We start from the raw sequence: 20,291 nt of genomic DNA on the forward strand, positions 1-20,291 counted from the left end.
ACATTCGCAGAAGGAGTAGTCAAGGACACCAAATTTCAAGTAGTAGAAACGGATATGGCTTACAATATGATTCTCGGTAGACCATGGATTCATGAGATGGATGATGTTCCATCCACTTTGCATCAAGTTATCAAATTTCCTTCACCATGGGGAATACGGAAAATACGTGGTGACCAACAAGCATCTCGAAGCATTAATTTCGTAGCAGATACAAGCGCAAAAAGTGAAGACAAATAGCAATCACAGAACCAAGTTGAGGATGCTGCAACGCAAACCTCAACTAAGCATGGGCGAACAGATGTAGACTGGAGGCCTGACACCATCCAAGAACCAAAAAAAAATGAAAACATCAAAACAACGATCGAGGAATTAGAAGCTGTAGTATTATTTGCACCCTGGCCTGACAGAAAAGTCTAAATCGGGACCAACCTCAGCCACGAAATGAAATGTAAGTTGACTGAATTTTTAAAAGCTGACGTAGACTGCTTTGCTTGGTCCCATTCCGATATAAAAGGTATACCCCCGGAGGTAATGACTCATAAATTAAATGAAGATCCATCGTACCCACCTGTCAAACAAAAGAAAAGGAAGCAAGGCTCCTTCAAGAATCAGGTGATTCAAGATGAGGTGCAGAAACTTTTAAAAATTGGGTCTATCCGCGAGGTAACGTATCCAAATTGGTTGAATAATACTGTAGTGGTACCAAAAAAGAATGGTAAGTGGCGAGTTTGCGTAGGTTATACCGATCTAAATAAAGCTTTCCCTAAAGATTCTTTTCCATTACCGCATATAGATCAACTAATTGATGCTACTGCAGGACATGAATTATTAAGCTTTTTAGATGCCTATTTAGGGTGTAATCAAATAAAAATGGATCATATAGATGAAGAAAAGACTTCATTTATAACAGACAGGGGGACTTACTGTTACAAAGTGATACCATTCGGTCTCAAGAATGCTGGGACCACATATCAAAGGCTGGTGACCAAAATGTTTCAGGAATATCTAGGAAAAACCATGGAGGTTTGTATAGATGATATGTTGGTCAAGTCACAACAAGCAAGGGATCATATTCAACACTTGACTGATGCATTTCAGATTCTTCGTAAATTTAATATTAAATTAAACCCTGAAAAATGCGCGTTTGGGGTTTTGTCAGGTAAGTTCTTGGGATTTCTTGTTTCTAACCGTGGCATTGAAGTAAATTCCGTGCAGATTAAAACTATTGAAGAAATTTCGGATATGCTGATGAATAAAAAAGAAGTACAACGACTGACAGGAAGAATAGCTGCTTTGGGAAGATTTATTTCCAAGTCATCAAAAAAATGTTTCAGGTTCTTTTCAGCCCTAAAAAGCAAGATCAATTTGAATGGACTGAAGAATGTCAACAGGCGCTCAAAAGTTTGAAAGTATACTTGTCAAATCCACCATTGCTCGCAAAGGCAAAAGATGGAGAAAAACTACTCATCTACTTTGTTGTTTCAGAAGTAGCGTAAGTGCAGTGTTAGTTCGAGAGGACCAAGGTAAACAATCTCCGATTTATTATGTCAGTAAGTCATTATTAGATGCTGAGACTCGATATCCTCATCTAGAAAAACTTGCACTTGTGTTAATTATGGCATCTAGGAAGTTAAGGCCCTATTTTCAATGTCATCCTATCTCTGTAGTAACTGCCTACCCCTTACGTAATATACTGCATAAACAAGAGTTATCGGGTAGACTAGCCAAATGGGCTATAGAGCTAAGTGAATATGACATTATATATCAACCAAGAACTGCAATAAAGTCACAAGTTTTAGCAGATTTTGTGGCAGATTTTAGTCAGGGAATGCAACTGGAGGAAGAAAAAGAACTGCAGGTATTTAACGGGTCTAATCCAGGTACTTGGACCTTATTGACTGATGGTTCATCAAATGTAAAAGGAGCAGGTCTAGGCATTGTTTTGGTACCACCTACGGGACAAACTATACGACAAGCCATAAAATGTCATCCTATTACTAATAATGAGGCAGAATACGAAGCTGTGATTGCAGGTTTAGAATTGGCACGAGAGCTCGAAATAGAGCAAGTCATAATCGAAAGCGATTCACGGCTTGTGGTTAACCAGATGCAGGGGACTTATACAGCGAGAGAGGCGAGGATGCAGCAGTACTTGGAAAAGGCACGGGATTTGGTCAGGCAATTTCAAACTTGGAAAGTCATGCAGATACCAAGGGAAGAAAATGTCGAGGCAGATGCTCTAGCTAATCTTGCGTCTGCTGCAGAAGTAACAAATCCAGAAAATGCTTCCGTGATTCATTTGTTTCACTCCATGCTTGATCAAGATAAAAATGAGGTAAATTACAATTATTTAACATGGGATTGGAGAAATGAAATTGTCAATTTTTTGTAGTATGGAATACTTCCTGAAGATAAGAAAAAGGCTCAGGCACTTCGCCAAAAGCAGCCCGTTGCTATTTAAAACAAGACAATTTATATCGTAAGATGTTCGGTGGCCCTCTAGCAAGATGTCTCGGACCTTCTCAAACAGAATACGTGATGAGAGAAATACACGAGGGACATTGTGGAAATCATGCTGGAGGAAGATCTTTAGTAAAAACCATGATTAGAGCCGGTTATTATTGGCCAAAAATGGAAGAAGACGCGGAAATTTTTTTGGCAAAATGTGACAAGTGCCAAAGGTATGGTAACAACATGCATCGACCAGCTGAATTATTACATTCAGTCGTTGCACCGTGGCCTTTTATGAAGTGGGATGGATATCGTAGGTCCACTACCACAAGCCAAAGGCAAGGTAAGATTTTTATTAGTACTCACTGACTATTTTACTAAGTGGGTAGAAGCGGGATCTTTCAAACAGGTACGAGAAAAAGAGGTCAGAGACTTCATCTGGCGGAACATCATATGCCGATTCGAGGTGCCGAAGGAAATCGTATGTGATAACGGCCCGCAATTTATAGGTGAACAAATCACAGAATTTTTCCAAAGTTGGCAAATTAAAAGGATTACTTCAACTCCTTATCTTCCGGTGGGTAATGGACAAGCTGAATCAACAAATAAAGTCATTATCAACAACTTGAAGAAAAGACTGGAAGAATATAAAGGCAACTGGCCAGAGATACTACCTGGAGTCTTATGGGCTTACCGAACAACAGCAAAAACAAGTACAGGAGAAACACCATTTTCACTTGTATATGGAGCTGAAGCCTTAATTCTAGTCGAGATAGGGGAACCAAGTACAAGATATACTCAAACTACTGAAGAATCGAACGAAGAAGAGATGCGGATAAACCTGGATTTACTTGAAGAAAGGAGGGAAACTGCACTAATAAGGATAGCAGCACAAAAATAAGTTATTGAACGGTATTACAATCGGAAAGCTCGTCTCAGATACTTCAAGATTGGGGACTACGTACTCAAGAAAATTTTCCAATCAACAAGGGCAGCCAATGCAAGAAAGTTAAGTCCAACTTGGGAAGGGCCTTATAAGATTCACGGTATCGCAGGAAAAGGAGCATACGAGCTTGAAACATTGGATGGCAAGATTCGACCTTCAAATTGGAATGTTGTCCATCTAAAGAGATACTACTTCTAAGGAAAGGAAATACCAACGGGCAGGTATTCTCACTAACGATTTTTATTTTTGAATTATTAAAATTTTACTAACGATTTTAGATGATAGGCAGAAAGCTAGCTCGCACTAAATGATGAATTACGACCTGAAAGACACGCGGAAAGAACATAATTCACGGTCTAGGGTTATAACTATTCTGATGGAAATTTAAATAGGTTAAGCAGTCTTCATCTAAAATCGTACCTCCGAGCCCGTATGTTTTTCCTTTTCAGGAAAAGGACCGCATAGAAGGAATAATCAAGTTCTCGAGATTTCATACTTCAAAGCTCAAACACTTGGGGGACTATATAATATACATATATACGTATAAGGAAGGCAAAGAAGGCAAAGAAGGCTGAAATCAATTATATTTCAAGTCAAGTCGAGCCTAAAAGTCTACTCATCAAATATCAAATTCAGATCAAAGTCACGAGCCAATAACACAAGCCTGATCAAAAAACCTGTGAAGAATACACTTGTAGATACAGATTTCAAAATTTTACGATGTTTAGGTTAAAGGCAGTATTTAGCCACGGGTCATAAAGAAACCCTTGAATTTTCTTTTTTTTGCAAATCTGTAGTAAAGAAAGTAGTTACGGAAGAGTAATAGAAGATATTTAAATGCATGTAAAATGTTATTTACACTTGACAAAATTCGAATGAAAACTTTATCAACGTTATTTCAAGAAACATGTGTGTTCCTATTTCTTCTTTCGTATGTTTACACCATTATGAAGTTGAGACATCTTCTTCATTAAGTGTCGTATATAAAAGGGCCATCTTTTATAATTCATGTTTGATTCAAAGATCCATGAAATTAATAAAGCATTTCTAAAAATGCAAAAAGTCAAAAGGGTAATACACAAACCCGTGAATTAAAAACAAGACCTTGGATTTTTAAAAAAAAAAGCAAAAAGAGTATAACAGAAACTCGAAAGGATTAAGTTAAACCGAAAACTTTATAATATTAAGTTAAAACTAAGTATAAACTTAGTTATAAACTGATTGTCATTTTTACAAAAAGCCCCGAAAAGACCTGGGGACTTGATGTAAGCCCAACTTACATCAACAGTTGCTTTGTCTTCAAAAGCCTCATAGTCTTTCTCCCATTGTTCGATATCGGCCCTTAGCTCATCTCTCTCAACCACGACAGCATCATAAGAAGCCTGCAGAGGGGCAAGGGATCTTTCCAAAAATTGAATCTTGTCTGAAGATTCACGGAGGTCTTCTTGAGTCTGAGTAAGTGGTTGCACAAGTTCACCAGCGTAAGCCTCCATTTGATCCAACAAAGCCTTCAAGCTTCTTATCTCTTCAGTAGCATGGGAAAGCTGTTCCGCAAAGGAAGACTCCAAGATGCTTTTATCCTTACCTGCCTGATCTGATGTTGCCTTCTATATGGCCAATTTCACTGCAATTACTCTGATCTACTACTCCAAGGCACATCTCTCTTCCTCTACTGCATCCATATCAAGTTGAAGACTCTCGAACTGCTCCTTCCAGTTGTTAGCCTCGGTATGATAGTCATTTGCTTATTGCTCCATATGAACGATTCTTTTCATTAATTTTGTGCCGATAAGGTTGATTTGCATAAAAGGAGAAGTTAGATACGGTAAAAGATATGAAAAGAATGAGGGATGATATAAAGTCTACCTTCAGGGACGAGTGCACAATCTCGTTCATCCAAGTTAAGGAGTTGTGACTTTCCAACTTAGACTTCTCAACCGGGCCTATCACGGGCTTTAACCATACATCCGCCTGGCCTGACTTCTTTAAGAGGCTACCTCCCGAAGGAACCTCTATCATTATTTGCCTCATCACCCCACTACTAAAATATCCTACTTCAATAATAGAAGGCACGGAAGTAGGGGTAGATGAAGGAGCCACGGATGGAATAGGCTGGGGAACAGAAACAGTAACGGGAGCAGTAAACGAAAGTTCCACAGGAGCAGACAGAGGGAAAATAGCAAGAGGTGCTTCCTCTGAAACTGTGCCAAAGACTTGATGGAACAGTTGTTCAATTGATTCATTAGCAGGAGAGGGAGTTGCATCTTCAGGAGCGGAATGCTCTGATTCAGGTACGGGAGGATCAGCAACGGGAACAGACTCATCGTCAGATACGACCCTCCTTCTTCGCGACCTCCGATCAGCGAACCCTCCTCCGGTTCTTCCTCATCCTCCAAGGTCTGGGACCCACTTGCCTTCCTTTTTGACGAAGAGGAGTTAATAATGATTTCTTGGGCCTTAGCCAAAGAAAGTTTTGAAGCAGACACAGCAGCAGCAGAGATTCCACGAGCAGAAAGCCCTAACAAATGAAAGGGATCAGAAAAGCTCGAAAAGAAAAAGAAAGGAGATAAAAAACCTTACCATGGGTTTTCACCTTCCAACCAAACTTCGACGAGAGGAATTTCCAAGAACGTTCTTCCATAAGAGCAATCAATAGTAATTTTTCTACCCAATCACGAAAACCGGAGACTTCCTCGGCGGTTCCCATGGTTGCTGTAAAAGAAAAAGAAACAGTCACGGTACTGGTAATTTATCAAAAATAAAGAAGGAAAGTGAGCAAAACTGTACTCACGTGCAAAGTTCCACTTCTCATGGAAGGGGAGATTTTCTTCACCTACCAAACCTGCAGTAGGGACAGCAACATATCGGACATACCATACTCTATCCTTGTCATCATCAAGTATAACTATAACCCTTTTACTCCTAGCCGCGAGAGTAAAAACTCCTTGGCAGAATAGCATCGGGGAATAGAGATGAATAAGATGATGGAAAGTAAAAGGAACTGAAGCTAAATTGGCCAAATACCTAAGGCATGCAACTGCCCTCCAAACAAGAGGACCGATTTGTCCTAAACAAACATTGAAGAATCGACAGAATTCTATGATGACAGGGTCGATGGGAGGCTTAAATCCTAAAGTAAAGGGATAAGTGTACACAAAAGAATACCCAGTTCTGTAAGAGGTTATTCTCTGATTGTCTTTAGGAACTACGACTGGAAAATCAGATTTCCAACATCAATCTCTACGCACGAGTGACACTAAACCCTCTGTTATTTGGGTAGGATAAAGGTCAGCACGATCTTGCGATGACATGGAAGAAAGTTGTTTACTAATGGCCTCACTATCCTTTATAAAAGAAAACTCGGCAGGGACAATCTCATCAACTCTTGGCTCATGAAGTGGTTCGTTAGGTTCCCTACTCTTAGAAGAAGATCTAGAAGCCCTAGCCCTCGAAGAAGACGAAGAAATATTAGACTTAAAAGATGGTGGAGGAGTAATATTACGAGAAGAAGAAGAACCCCTGAAAGGTGTAAAACTTAAACTTCTTAGCCTACCACCCCTCCTACTCCGGATTGGAGCAGAAGAAGGAGATAGTTCGTCTATAATGATAACTTTTTTGGGTTGCTGGCTTGAAGAAGACATATTTACGACAAAGAAGAATTTACAAACAATGAAGAGAGTTAGAAGTTTTTCGTGAAAGCAAAGGAAAGAAAAAGGGGTATTTATACTCGGAGGCGACCGTCAAAAAAGAAAAAAATGGAAAAAATAGTGATGTGAAAGTCATAATTGAAACTGTCACTTCGTGACGGATGCAGCCGCAAAAAACCCTAAAAGGCGCTGAATAATTGCAGAACCAATCTGAGAATGCCACGTGACGCGATCATTAAATGGAAGTGACAAGCGACGTATACATTCAAAGACGGATGCGATGGTACAAGTGAAGTGGCGGCAAAAAATTTCCGCCATAAATGAGTATCCACTTACCAAATATTTAATCGATAAATAAAAGGTAAGTGGGGGACTATATGTATTGGTAAAAAATAGACTTCACACGTGTAATATTTTTATGACAAGGCGATCCATGTGGAGCAATGGAAACATGACAGTTGGTCACAAATTTACAAAGAGGTACGAAACAAAGAGGAACGGAATAACATATCCACGAGACAATTAGATGCGGGAACCTCAGTCTAATTAAGGAGTTGAAGAGGCACGGTCAGAATGAACCAAGGCAGAATAAAGGGCAGATTCAAAGATCTTCAATCAATGAGCCAACGTTACATAATCTTCACGCAACAGCTACGATTACCTAAATGATATTATTAGTCATTAATGCTCAATCGTTAAGAAGAGTAGGCGTTATATTAAGAAATTCCCTATAAAAGGGAAGAAAATATCACTTGTACAGACACGTTCGAACCACTAGTGAAATACACTTACTTCTACGCATTCTTATTGCTTTCTTATTACAAGTCTAATTATTTCTATCAAATTTTCTTGATTATCAGTAACCCGAGTTCTTCTAAAATATTAGTTTTGACCGAAATTCCTATTTTCTGGTTAAACAAACCCGACATTACATATATAGAAATTTTAGATATTTAACATATAAATATACTTATAGTGGTTTAATTTATAAATATTTCTTAAAAATTTCATAATTTTCTCTTTTAAGGTATTATTTGAAGGTTGGACTTAGAACTTTTGAATGTTCCAATAAGTTTTATAGCCATTAATTCTAGTAAATTAAATAATGCTAACAAAATTCCAAACCAAAATCAAATCAATACTAATGCTAACGAAAGACATTCAATTCAATACTACGAACGGGAATGTATTGAATATCTATTTTTTGTTTTTGCAATAATTTAGATAAAAATGCATAACCTTTTTTTTATTTTTTCTTTAGTGTTTAGTCATGTAACTAATACTCCCTTATTAGTCTATTTATTTTAGCATGACTTAGTACTTTTAGATTATGTTTATTTTTATTATAGCTTTTTAATTAGCAATATTTATATTACATAATTTTATTGTCTTTATTGTTGAATATTTTAGGATAATGCTATGACAATCTCATATTTTATATTATTTTCTTGAAAAATATTTTATATAGTTGTATATTACTAGGATTAAAGAAATATTTTAAGCACAAGTTATATGCTTTGTTCTACGAAGATTTTACCTGAAAAAACCCCGAAAAAATTCGAAAAATCCGAGAAAACCCGAGAAAAATCGAGATTGAAAACCCCGAGTTTTGTTGTTTTGGTTTGGTCTTTAGATGTAATAAGCCAACACAATTAATTTGGTTTGATAATTGTAAAATCCGAATCAACCCGACCTATGTACACCCCTAAATGCAAGTAGAAAGCAGCGGCCGCCTAGGGGGATAGTAGGGTCATTTCGACGCGGAATGGCCCTTAGCTTAAGCCACCGTCATCGTAAGCACAAACTCTCCCATTATGGAATGTCTCTCCACTTTTTGTTCAAAACATCCACGACCTTTGATTTTCCACAAAGCAACCCCTTTTCCAACTTAATTTGGCATCTTCCCATAAGCATATCCCCTCACTTTGATTATTACAACAACCAAAAGGATAGACATTAGACTCCACTTAGGTTAAAAGTTGCTTAACGGCTTAAATATCTCACCCAACTCACTCATTTGACCCAAGTTAAACAATGCACCATCCACCTGGTTTAGTGTAATTGTATTTGACCAACTACAAAGTTTAAGATATTAAAATTAATTTATCTATTGTTAGTGATAGTGAAACAAAATATCAACACAATATTCATAAGTTAGTTAATAAGGAAAATGTCACATCATTATTTAAGATTTAATGGTATAGTGTAATTGAATTCTTAAAGTGATTAACATTTCAGAAATATAAGATGATGTCAACTTTATAAGAAATAAAAATGTTAGGCATTTTGAAATACTGGAAAAAGAAAATTGTGTTATATAAATTGTGAGAGAGGATTCGGAAGAAATAATGAAAGCTGCTCTTGAAATTAAAAGCCAGTAATATTAATTTAGAGATATTAAATTTGAGTTCTTTATTGAAGTGTTATATTGTGCATGAATGTGAACTAGTTTTGTACAGATACGGTAGCTGTCGTGTTCTTGAGATAATCGTCCTTCTCTCCTCCCTCAAATTCCCCTTATTGTCCTCCTCCTCTGTTTCTTTCTTTTTTTAATATACTCTAATATCTATTTTAATATCGCTTTGAGTTCACGCTTACCAAATTATTAATCACAGATGTTAACTAGCTATATGGGTTTCCTAAAATCTTGGTAAATTTTGATTGCGTGAAGGGCATGTTTGGCTCCTGAGAAAATTGGAAGCAACTCTTTTCTTGGGTTGAGCATGATCCTTATGTAATTCTCAGAATTTATGATACTTTCGGTTTACTTCTTTCGGAATGCTGATGCTGATGCGGATGCTTTTACACAGCTAAAGTTGAATAAAGTTGCTCTGAAATTGGTGCAAGATTGAAGGTAAAGAAAAGCGGAAATATCTGAATTTAATAATCTCAGCAAAAAGAACATTGGATCAGAAGAAGATCGAATTGCCACAAAACAAGTATATATTCTACTACCCTTTTCCCTCTATTTTTGCCTACTACTACTGTTCTTATTCTTTGCTTTCTGAGCTGTTGATGCATAACATGTTGCTTTAATCAAGTTGTTGTGTGGTGGTATATAGATTAGATGGAGTTAAATAATTGTGAGATATTGAAAGATTGAATCTTTTTTTTTTCTACTGTTCTGAATATGCAAAATAACAGAGAAATGGCAACTCAAGTGGAGCCTCCAAATGGAATTAGGCCTCGAGGGAAACACTATTACACAATGTGGCAAACTGTATTTGAAGTTGACACAAAATATGTTCCAATTAAACCTATTGGAAGAGGAGCATATGGTGTGGTTTGTTCCTCAGTGAATAGGGAGACTAATGAGAGAGTTGCTATCAAGAAGATCAATAACGTGTTTTCGAATAGAATTGATGCGCTGAGAACACTAAGAGAATTGAAGCTTTTGCGGCACATTAGGCATGAGAATGTGATTGCTTTGAAGGATGTGATGATGCCTATTCATAGAAGCAGTTTCAAGGATATTTATTTGGTTTATGAGTTGATGGATACAGATCTTAACCATATCATTAAGTCGTCGCAGCCTTTATCCAATGACCATTGCAAGTATTTTCTTTTTCAGGTATTGCATAACTTGTGAACTCATTACTGTTTGTTGTCATTACTGCTTTTACTCCACATTAATAACTTAGTATTTCTAGTTCCCTTTTATGGTAAGTTTTTGAGCACTTGATTGAATTTTTATCTTTTTGATGTTTAGTTGTTGGTTGCATTCAGGATTCTCAGTTTTATCTGATAGGAGTGATATCTAGAGGGGGAAATGAAGGGGGGAAGAGAGGAAAGAAAGAAAAAGAAGTCTACCTTCCGTAGCAAAAAGTTCATACTTTTTTGATAATTTACTTGTATTAAGCAGACCAATGAGTAAAATGATATCAAGTTGCTAAAACTTAACTAGCTATATCATTCTCCTATTTGGCTACCTTTTGTTGTCAACTGACAAGTAACTCGTGCGTACTCCTCTATCTTGTTTTAATGTCTTTAACTTCATGAAACATATAGCGCTATAACTTCATACTCCTTAATGAGCATATTCAGGTGGCACTTATTAAGGTTGCTGGTTGAAAACTTGTAGTTCCTACTGGTTCTGCAATTTATACAGTGTAGAAGCTGTACGTAGAATTGAATGTTGTCACCGTTGAAACATTTATTCAGAACAAAATTAGTTTCATCTCATTTGGGTCCTTTTGTTAATGAAGTATGCTGGAAAGATCTATAATGTTCTATTGAAAACAACGCTTGAAAATTCTGTCTCTAATTGTACATATCTTCGTTCTTACTTAAGAAATCTCAAGATTCAAGAGTGCTAAACATTAATAAAACATTCATGTTTATGCATTATATGGTAATCTAAGAAGTCATTTAGATGTTAACTTTTGAGAAGACTATTCTCCTTTTGCACTTGTCCGGTGGAATTTTGAGTAGTTAAGAATTTCATAAAACTTGGATTGTAAGCTGGAAAGTACTCAAACTGTGTTATAATTTTTCAGTACAAGGTAAATGAAAATCTAGGAAGATAAATAATGTTTAAAATATGGCATCTATGGTGATATTTTCTGCTAAATGAACCCTGCTTTAAAGCTTGATCTTGTCTTGGATGTGTATCTTTTGAATATTCACACTGTGCATCATGCATTCATGGCTATAGAATGAAACAACACCAGTTTCCGCAAAAGGGAGATGGTAAATTATGTATGTATTAAAGGTAGTAAAAATTGGTTTTAAAACTTCGAATCTGAGAGATATATAAAGATCATCCTCTGCACAGCTTCTCTGTCTGTGCCAAATGAATGACGGGAAGAAAGTATCGTGGTCACTAGAGACATTGCGATCATGCTATTCTCTTGCTAGCACTAATCATCAGTGTATCAGAAGTCTAAAGCTTATATTAAGCAAGCTTGATATTATTACTGCACCTTTCTTGATATTTTTCTTCATCGTTCTACTGCATATCTAGCTAACATCTTTTCCTGTCATTGTATAGCTCCTTCGTGGCTTGAAATATCTCCATTCAGCTAACATTCTCCACCGGGACTTGAAACCTGGGAATCTCCTTGTGAATGCTAACTGTGAGTTAAAGATTTGTGACTTTGGACTGGCTAGGACTAGCAGAGACAATGGGCAGTTTATGACTGAATATGTAGTCACTCGTTGGTATCGTGCACCAGAGCTCCTTCTTTGCTGTGACAATTATGGAACATCCATTGACGTCTGGTCTGTTGGATGTATCTTTGCGGAAATCCTTGGACGGAAGCCTCTCTTCCCAGGAACTGAGTGCCTTAACCAGCTTACACTTATTCTCAATATCCTTGGTAGCCAGCCGGAAGCTGATCTCCATTTCATTGATAACCAAAGGGCGAAAAGATTCATCCGATCACTTCCTTTTTCGCGAGGAACTCACTTTTCTTCTCTCTTCCCTCAGGCTGATCCTTTAGCAATAGATTTATTGCAGCGAATGCTGGTTTTTGATCCCTCTAAGAGAATAACAGTTACAGAAGCTCTTTATCACCCTTACCTATCAAGTCTTTATGATCCAACGTGCAACCTTCCCGCTCAATTCCCTCTTAATCTGGATATCGATGAGAATATGGCAGAACCATTGATTCGGGAGATGATGCTGAGAGAAATCCTTCATTACCATCCTGAAGCAGCTTACATCAACACATTTTACTAGTTTCTGTCTACTTAGACTATTTTCACATCTGCTTGGGACACAAAAGTAGAGGACCTAAGCAAAGAATAGTAAGTTAAACCTTTTTTGATTCTGTATTATGAGAAATATACTCAGTTAAGTCGTTTTGTGCACTTGGAATCATTTGGAGCAGCAAGGTGATCAATATGAGGATCACTTTAGGTTATAATTTGGTGACTTCATTTCATCATCTTTACTTTTATTATTATTACTCCATCATGTGATGATGGGAAATATTTTTTTGGTGTGTGTTGATCTGAGGACTAAATCAGGCAACCTATTCATCCTGTTTCTGGACCCTGGACTAGACTTCTTCTTGTAAGCTGTACATAATTTATGGGCTAAGCTTCCCATTTTATTTTCAGCTTGAGTCTAATTAGCCTCATTGTTCCAGTGATCCATCCCCTATCCTTCATTGGTGTCATGCAATGGTCTATTATTGGCTCCAAAGCATTCTCCATTATTACTGTCATTATAACATTGGGTAAGAGAGAATATTCGGTGTGAAATAATTTGTATACTATCAGGTTATCTAAAAGATGACTACAAATATTGATGGTAAAAGTTGGGATTAGTAACAGGAAAAGTAAGCATGTTACCTACTACAACGGTTTAACATACACTAAACATTGTAAAAAATCTTTATATTGTTAGAGTATTGTTTGACCAAAAAGTTTTAAGCCTTTTTTGTTAAATCAATTTAAATAAGAAGACTTGGGGCAAATCCTAGCCAGAGACAATTTATTCTAGATCTGAGATAGAAGATAGGAATAAACAAGCATAACTGAACGTAAAACTTGATTACAGTTGTGATTGAATATCAAATGTAAGAAATAGATGATTATTCCAATAATATCAAATGATAATGAAGAATACATAAATGAAAAGAGTCACCATTCTTGAGCAAGACCGACTTCCGTACATTTGATAAAGTTAAATTATAGATGAATACTCAGATTCTAAGCACTTATCTCCCTTATATCGAGGAGACTGAGATTTTGGGAATATCTTCACTTTTTAGAGAGATGTATATGTTTTTGTGTGTGTGTTCCTATCAGCCCTTTTTGTCCCATACTCTCATGATATTTATACCAAACACATTCCTTACCCAGCGATCCTTAACCGGGGTACCTAAGTTCTTGGAATATCCCGTGGAATATTCCTCCAAAATGTCTTAAGTGTTGAACTAGCCGTTCAGGCCGAATCGAGTCTCGACCTCGACCATGACTGAATCACTCGCCGATATATTGCTTCCTATACGGGACCTCGGCTTGGTTGACTCTTGATCGTTCTTCCTTAAGCAGAATTCTTTCATTCAGATTTTGACCTATACAGTTAGTCCCTCCGCCCGTCGGGGTTGCCTTTGGGCGAGCTCGATGGGCAAACCAGTTGCACTTTTTTGATACATCTGAGCACATTGGCCGAAGAGCGATTTTCCCTTCTTTTTTTTGGCGCGAGACGGCGACGTGATGCTTTAGGAGCCACACCTGACTGTTACATCAGTTTAAAATGACATTGTTTCTTCATGTGTCATTATGGCGCACGTTCCTCATACGTTACATCGTTTCCTCGCTTCTTCCGTTTCGAAATTAATGAGGCGACGTTTGGGCTTTCTCGATTGGGTGCCTATATTCTTATAAATAGAGATAGGCACTCCTCATTTGAATTGTTGTATTTTTAGAGCCTTTGAAGCCCAAGTTCTTTTCTTCTTCAAGTTTCTAGCTTCTGTGATTTCTTTCCCACTTCAGTATCTTTTGCTACTGTCATCTCCTTTATCTTTATATTTCTTTTTCGCACACAACCAGAAAAAATGGCCAGTGCTTCATCTGACCCTGTGACGTCGACTGCGGATGCACCTCCTCATGAGGAAGGGACGGCCATGGTGGAAGATGAAAACTTCCCCACCGTGGACGAGATAATCCCACACTCCGGGAAGGCTAGGTCAGACTTCAAAAACCTACCTGAGGATGAACCTGAACCTGTTATTTCTACGATGGATGCGGCGGCGATTACTGCATTTAGGACTATGTGGCAAATCCCGGCCCATGTTGAAATCGTTCCCGCTAGTAGCGATGTAGTACAAGTACATCGCCTAGGGTACTGCGCATTTTACGCGTACCCATTTGTCGTCGGCTATACGGTTCCTCCCCCTTCCTTGGCGGAGGATTTTTTCCGTTTTTACAACACACGCCCGGCTCAGCTCTCTCCGTGTATATACAAGCTTTTCCTTATGCTTATCAAATATGCGGAGCTGTCCAGCCGTGGTATTTATCTACGCCATGTGCTTCACCTCTTCGCTCCAAGTTTTCACAGGGGAACGATGATTCATATGCATCATCGGGGGACCAAGGGATTGGTGGTGAAGATGGACGATAAAACTAATCGTCGTTTCTGGGAAAATTTCTTCTACGTGAAGACAGCGCACGTGGTATCGAACGCTAGCGGATTCCCCGAGGAGTGGAACTTTGCTCGTAAGTGTTACCCTTCTAAAATGACCGGCTTATTTTGGGGTAACCTGATCGTTCTCTTTCTACCTTTGCAGCCGAACGGGAGCCTCCGTTACCAGTTGCTGACACTCGCGACTGGGTGAGTCGGATTTTTCCCCACACTGTGGGGATTCGTGAGTGATCGCACTTCAATGAGAAGTTTGGGCGTAGACCTGTGGCCGGTGAGTCGTCTTTGGCTTTAATCGCTGACCTTTATACCGTCATTTCTATCTTCTTATCTCTTTCTTTATAGGTCGGAGGACCTCAAAGAGGGCGAGGGCTCCTACGCCTGTTTTTCACCAGTTGGGTATCTCTGCCGAGCTTGTACTCGCCTTGGTTGCAAGTGGGCCTGCTCAGGGCGCTGCTGTTTCGCTGAATACAGCTTCACGCGGACTTGGCCGCTTAGATGCTCCTCCTCAGACGGGGATTTCGGCCCCCGCAGTTCATTTGGTGGACGAATTGTCAGAGGGCGAAGACGAGGAGGCTCCTTTAATGAGGCGGAGGATAGTGGCTGATGGAGTGACTAGGACCGAGGGGCCTTCGAGGGGTAAACCCGTGTTGGCGGTGTCCGAACCGGGTGATGGCACTAGTTTGGGCGTGGAAACCGTGCCTCCTCTGGTTGCGGAGATAGCTCCCTTAGAAGGGGGACGGAGTTCGGGGGCCGTTGTGGTTGTTCCGAGTGGTCCATTGACTTTACAACAGGCATGTGCTCCCTCTTCGACCAGCGAGAGGGCAAAGGGCATAGTCGCAGATGACTATGAATCCGGTTCAGACATTGACCCTGAAGACATACGCATGTTTGAGACGGGATTCACTCGGGTGGAGGCAGGAACGGATGATTCCTCCCACGTGCTCGAGATCGCTCCGGAGTGCGATTTGTTGGAGGACACGGTGAGCCTGGTGCCCCAATTTGCCCTTCTTTGTTCTGCTACTGAAAGCAGGGCCCTTTAGGAGATCAGCGATGATGGCTTATCGCGGGGCGTAGCCGGAATGGCTTTGAGGATGAGTCTATTGCTTTCTTTGTTTTACATCTTCTACTCTTGCTAATTTTCTCTTTCTGTTCTCTTTTCTTTCTTTAGACTTTCATTTTGGAGACTGAGAGTATCCGCCGCGAGGAGAGGCGGGCTGCCGCTTTTCAGAAAATGGCTTCAAAATACCACCAATACCGTGATAAGTGCCGTGAGATGCATGCATGACTCAGGGCGGGCGACAATCCTCGGTCCCTTAGGGAGGAGTTGGAGCGTAAAGACGAGGACCTGATGCGGTCTATGGGCAGATGCAGCAAACTCAAGGGGCTGCGTAGGGCTTAAGAAGAGGAGCTCGAGGTGGGAAAGGGTGTTGCAGTTGAGTGTGTAGTTCTTCAAGCGAAGGTGGTGGCCCTGCGGGCAGAGCTTGAGCAGAGTGACGCTAGGGTCGCCGGTTTAAGTGTTGAATTGGCGGAGAAGGTGACCGAATTGGAAGGGAAGGCGACCGAGCTGGAGAGGGCTGAGGGAGCCCGAGTAGCGGCCTTGGCGAAGGCTGCGGCGCTGGAAGATTCTATCTGTGTTCTCAGGTCTGAACATGCCACTGAGATGGAGACAGCCACTCTGAGGGAGGCGCGGCTTGATTAGCGAATTGGCGAGCTTCAGAGGGACGTCTCGAGCCTGGGGTGATCAAATTACTGCTCTTGAGGCGGAGTGGGCACAATTGTTGGCTTTGACTCTTCCTGCGCCCGCCTCTGTTGACGTTCCTCACCCTTTGTACGAGATGTGGGTCCACGCTGAGACTCAACGGATATATAAGGCCTTTTTGGCAGCAGGGAATGTCTCTGAGGCCGCTTTCGAAGAGGTTCGTGTTAAAGCGCGTGAGGTCCGACTTGCCTGCGGCTATGACCCCGCGAAATCCAAGGTTGGTGGAGACGATGAGGCCGAGGACGGGCTTTCCTTTGATTATGGGCGACCAAATAGGGTGCCAGTGTAATTTTTCCAACCCCGTCCTCCTAAAGCCCAACCCTCCTCCCCTTATCGGTACCCGATTGATCGAGTCCAATTCCCAGCTAACCCGGCCCACTAGTTTCTTCATATCACTTCAATCAATGCACAATTTGTTTAACCGCATTTATTATGTATTGAAAGATTAGTCTTATCTTGTTTATTGTCTTCTACTACGATCTAACAAATAGTTTCTCATAGTAATAGGGAAACACAATTAATTATATACCGAATAAAAAGAAGATAAGTATTTCCAATCCAAACAAGCATCACTTTATTTACGTATAGTGGAAATAATTAAGAACTTCAAGTTGTTGGCTAGGCAACGTCACAAAAAGGAACTCAAGTTCAGATACAAGACAGAGAACTCTTTGTCCATCAATCACTAAAAATAATAATGTTATCTTTATGATGAATGAAAACGAGAGTAGCTCTTATTTAACGAGTAAAGAGAGGATCATATTAATTAATTTGAAAATCGAGCAGCTTGATTGACGAATATGCTTATTGTGGTACTTTAGTTGTGGAGAGTGACACAAAAAGACATGTACACAAAGGCAGAAAAGAATGAAAACAAAAACGATTGGTCAACACCAAAGCTTTAATTTGTTTTATGTAAGGGTGTTCATAAAAACCCGAAAAATCGAATCAAACCGAAAACCAAATCAAATCGACCAAAAAAACCGATGCTTTTTGGTTTGGTTTGGTTTTGGTTTTGAATTTTAAAAACCGATCAAATTTGATTTGGTTTTGGTTTTAGTCAAAAAATAACCGAAAAAAACCAAACTAAATCGACTATATGAGCAGCTATTTCAAATTTATTATTACACCTATATATATGTATATTTTTATACAAAGCTTCAAAAATTTTATGGTGAATGTTAATCGTTTGCACTTTTAGTACAGTTCTTTACCTTTATATTCTAGTTTGATTGGTAGTTTTCTTTTGTTAAGTGTAAGAATCCATTTCATGTTAAAAAATATATTTTTAATTGAGTCCTTAAATTATTACCATCACTATTTTGATTCAATTATTATCAATATATTTTAGTAAATAATAGAGTTTCACAAAAGGGCAATTGATTTGATAGTTACGTGAAAATGTGGTCGCGGAATATGTGTTTGGTAGTGTATGTCTTATTATTTAAACGAAAAAACCGACAATTAACCGAAAAAAATCGAAAAAACCGACAAAACCCGACATAAACCGAATCGAGGAAAAACCGACTTAATTGGTTTGGTTTGGTTCTAATATTTGAAAAACCGACTTACTTGGTTTGGTTTCTTTTTAGGGAAAAATCGATCCAAACCGAACCATGAACACCCCTAGTTTTACGGTGGCAAACCCTTTCCTCCACTTAAGTTTCTATGCTAAAGTAATGACAGCAGTTTCACTCTCTAGTCAGATATTGTTTTTTGCCCAAGGTCATAACATTGGCAAATTACTTCTCCGTTTCAATTTACACGGCAGTTTTTGATTGATAACATGTAAGTAATAAATATGTCATAAAATTTCTGTAAAGTATATCATTAAAGGCTAAACAATTCTTTTTTCAATACTTTTTGATTAGCTCTAGATTGAACTAATAAAAGTCATCCAGCTAAATTGGAAGATTCACTCTCTAGTCATATATATATATATATGTATATATATATACTATATTAAAAGCACGAAGGCCCTTAGCGAAATATCGTTCGTCTTTTTTACCCTTTAAAAATAAAGTTCACACCGGACAAAATAATCTTTTAGTTTTTAATGTATAACCTAATATTTAGGAATATTAATTAAATTATTTCTTTGATATTTAGGAATAGTCATAATTATTTTCCTAATATTTAGGATTACAAAATCAATTAAAATTTATTGAAAATTTTCCATATTCGAACTATATACAAACTTATATAATTAAGAAGTTGAAACCGAGTAAGATTTTAGTTTATAATTTCTTTCCTTTTAGAATTTATTACTTCAGCACCAAATATTTAACCAATAATTTTAATTCAAATACTAAAACACGCTTTTGACTTAAATATTCTCTTACCAAATAGTAGAACTTTTCACTCTTCTTCTTAAGTGGCGTATCAATTTGAAACTTAAAAACTAAAACAAATTTAAAATTATTATAAATAGAGTTCTATTTATAGTGAATGTCTATATTTAGAGAGATTCTAGGGTTTATTACTTGGTGGCTAAGTCACCATCTCCTTATAAATAGAGAGTTCTATTCCATTGTAATTCATTCCAAATATCAATAAGAATTCTCTCTCCCCACTTTTCATTGCAATACTTTTCTTCTTCTTTTATTGTTTCATAACACGTTAACAGTACGAGACTCTAACCAATTGAGTAGAAGCTTTGGGATTGAGCATAATGATTGTCAATTGTTCCATGTACTTTATTCATGATTAAATTCTGGATTTGAGGTAAGTATTTTACCGTATTTTTCTCTTTTATTCTATACTTTGATTTTAAATACAAGCAAAGACAACAAAGTTTGATTATAACTCTAATGGAGTTTGTAAGAAATTATAACCACCTGAAGTGGTAAAATTTCTATGTCTTGCCATGATCAAAGTCATGTATGATCGTGAGCACAAGAAGTGAAAACCCGTCCCATTGAATTTGCTCCATTCTCATTCCCTTAAGAGAATGTGATAGCAATATGTGATAAGTCTGAAAGAAGATAAAATTATTACCGTGAAGGTATCAATGGATGTGGACGTGGCAATAGACGAAATTATAATCGTCATCATTGTGATAATGAGAATAATAAGGATTCTCAATTTGACATAAGATTTCGTAAAGCACATACAGATGACTATGGTCCATTCATGATGTGAATGTGAAAACATCTGATTTATGAATACATATTCATTCTTGGAAGAATATAACGGTGCTACAGTTGTAGTGAATATACCACACTCACCTCTAAAAGGAGGTTTGAGATGATATAAGAAAACATTGTCATTATTATGGCATGAATGGTCATTGGTCACGTACCTATTGTACGCCAAAATATTTTGGTAATGTGATTATTAAAGAATAACAGTAATGCAAGACACAGATCTTGCATATAATTTTGACCATTACCA

At 38.2% G+C, this 20,291-nt stretch overlaps 1 protein-coding gene across 1 annotated transcript; it reads left to right on the top strand.

The window, feature by feature from the left end:
- Positions 1 to 9,339: 9,339 nt before the first annotated feature.
- On the top strand, positions 9,340 to 13,112 carry LOC109216475 (mitogen-activated protein kinase 7-like). The gene is made up of 3 exons (XM_019380635.1): positions 9,340 to 9,983; positions 10,189 to 10,615; positions 12,035 to 13,112. Exons 2-3 carry the CDS (start codon positions 10,193 to 10,195, stop codon positions 12,722 to 12,724), a joined length of 1,113 nt encoding a protein of 370 aa, XP_019236180.1. The 5' UTR covers positions 9,340 to 9,983; positions 10,189 to 10,192; the 3' UTR covers positions 12,725 to 13,112.
- Positions 13,113 to 20,291: the final 7,179 nt, after the last annotated feature.

Source organism: Nicotiana attenuata, unplaced genomic scaffold (genome assembly GCF_001879085.1).
Source record: "Nicotiana attenuata strain UT unplaced genomic scaffold, NIATTr2, whole genome shotgun sequence".
Taxonomy (NCBI): Eukaryota; Viridiplantae; Streptophyta; class Magnoliopsida; order Solanales; family Solanaceae; genus Nicotiana; species Nicotiana attenuata.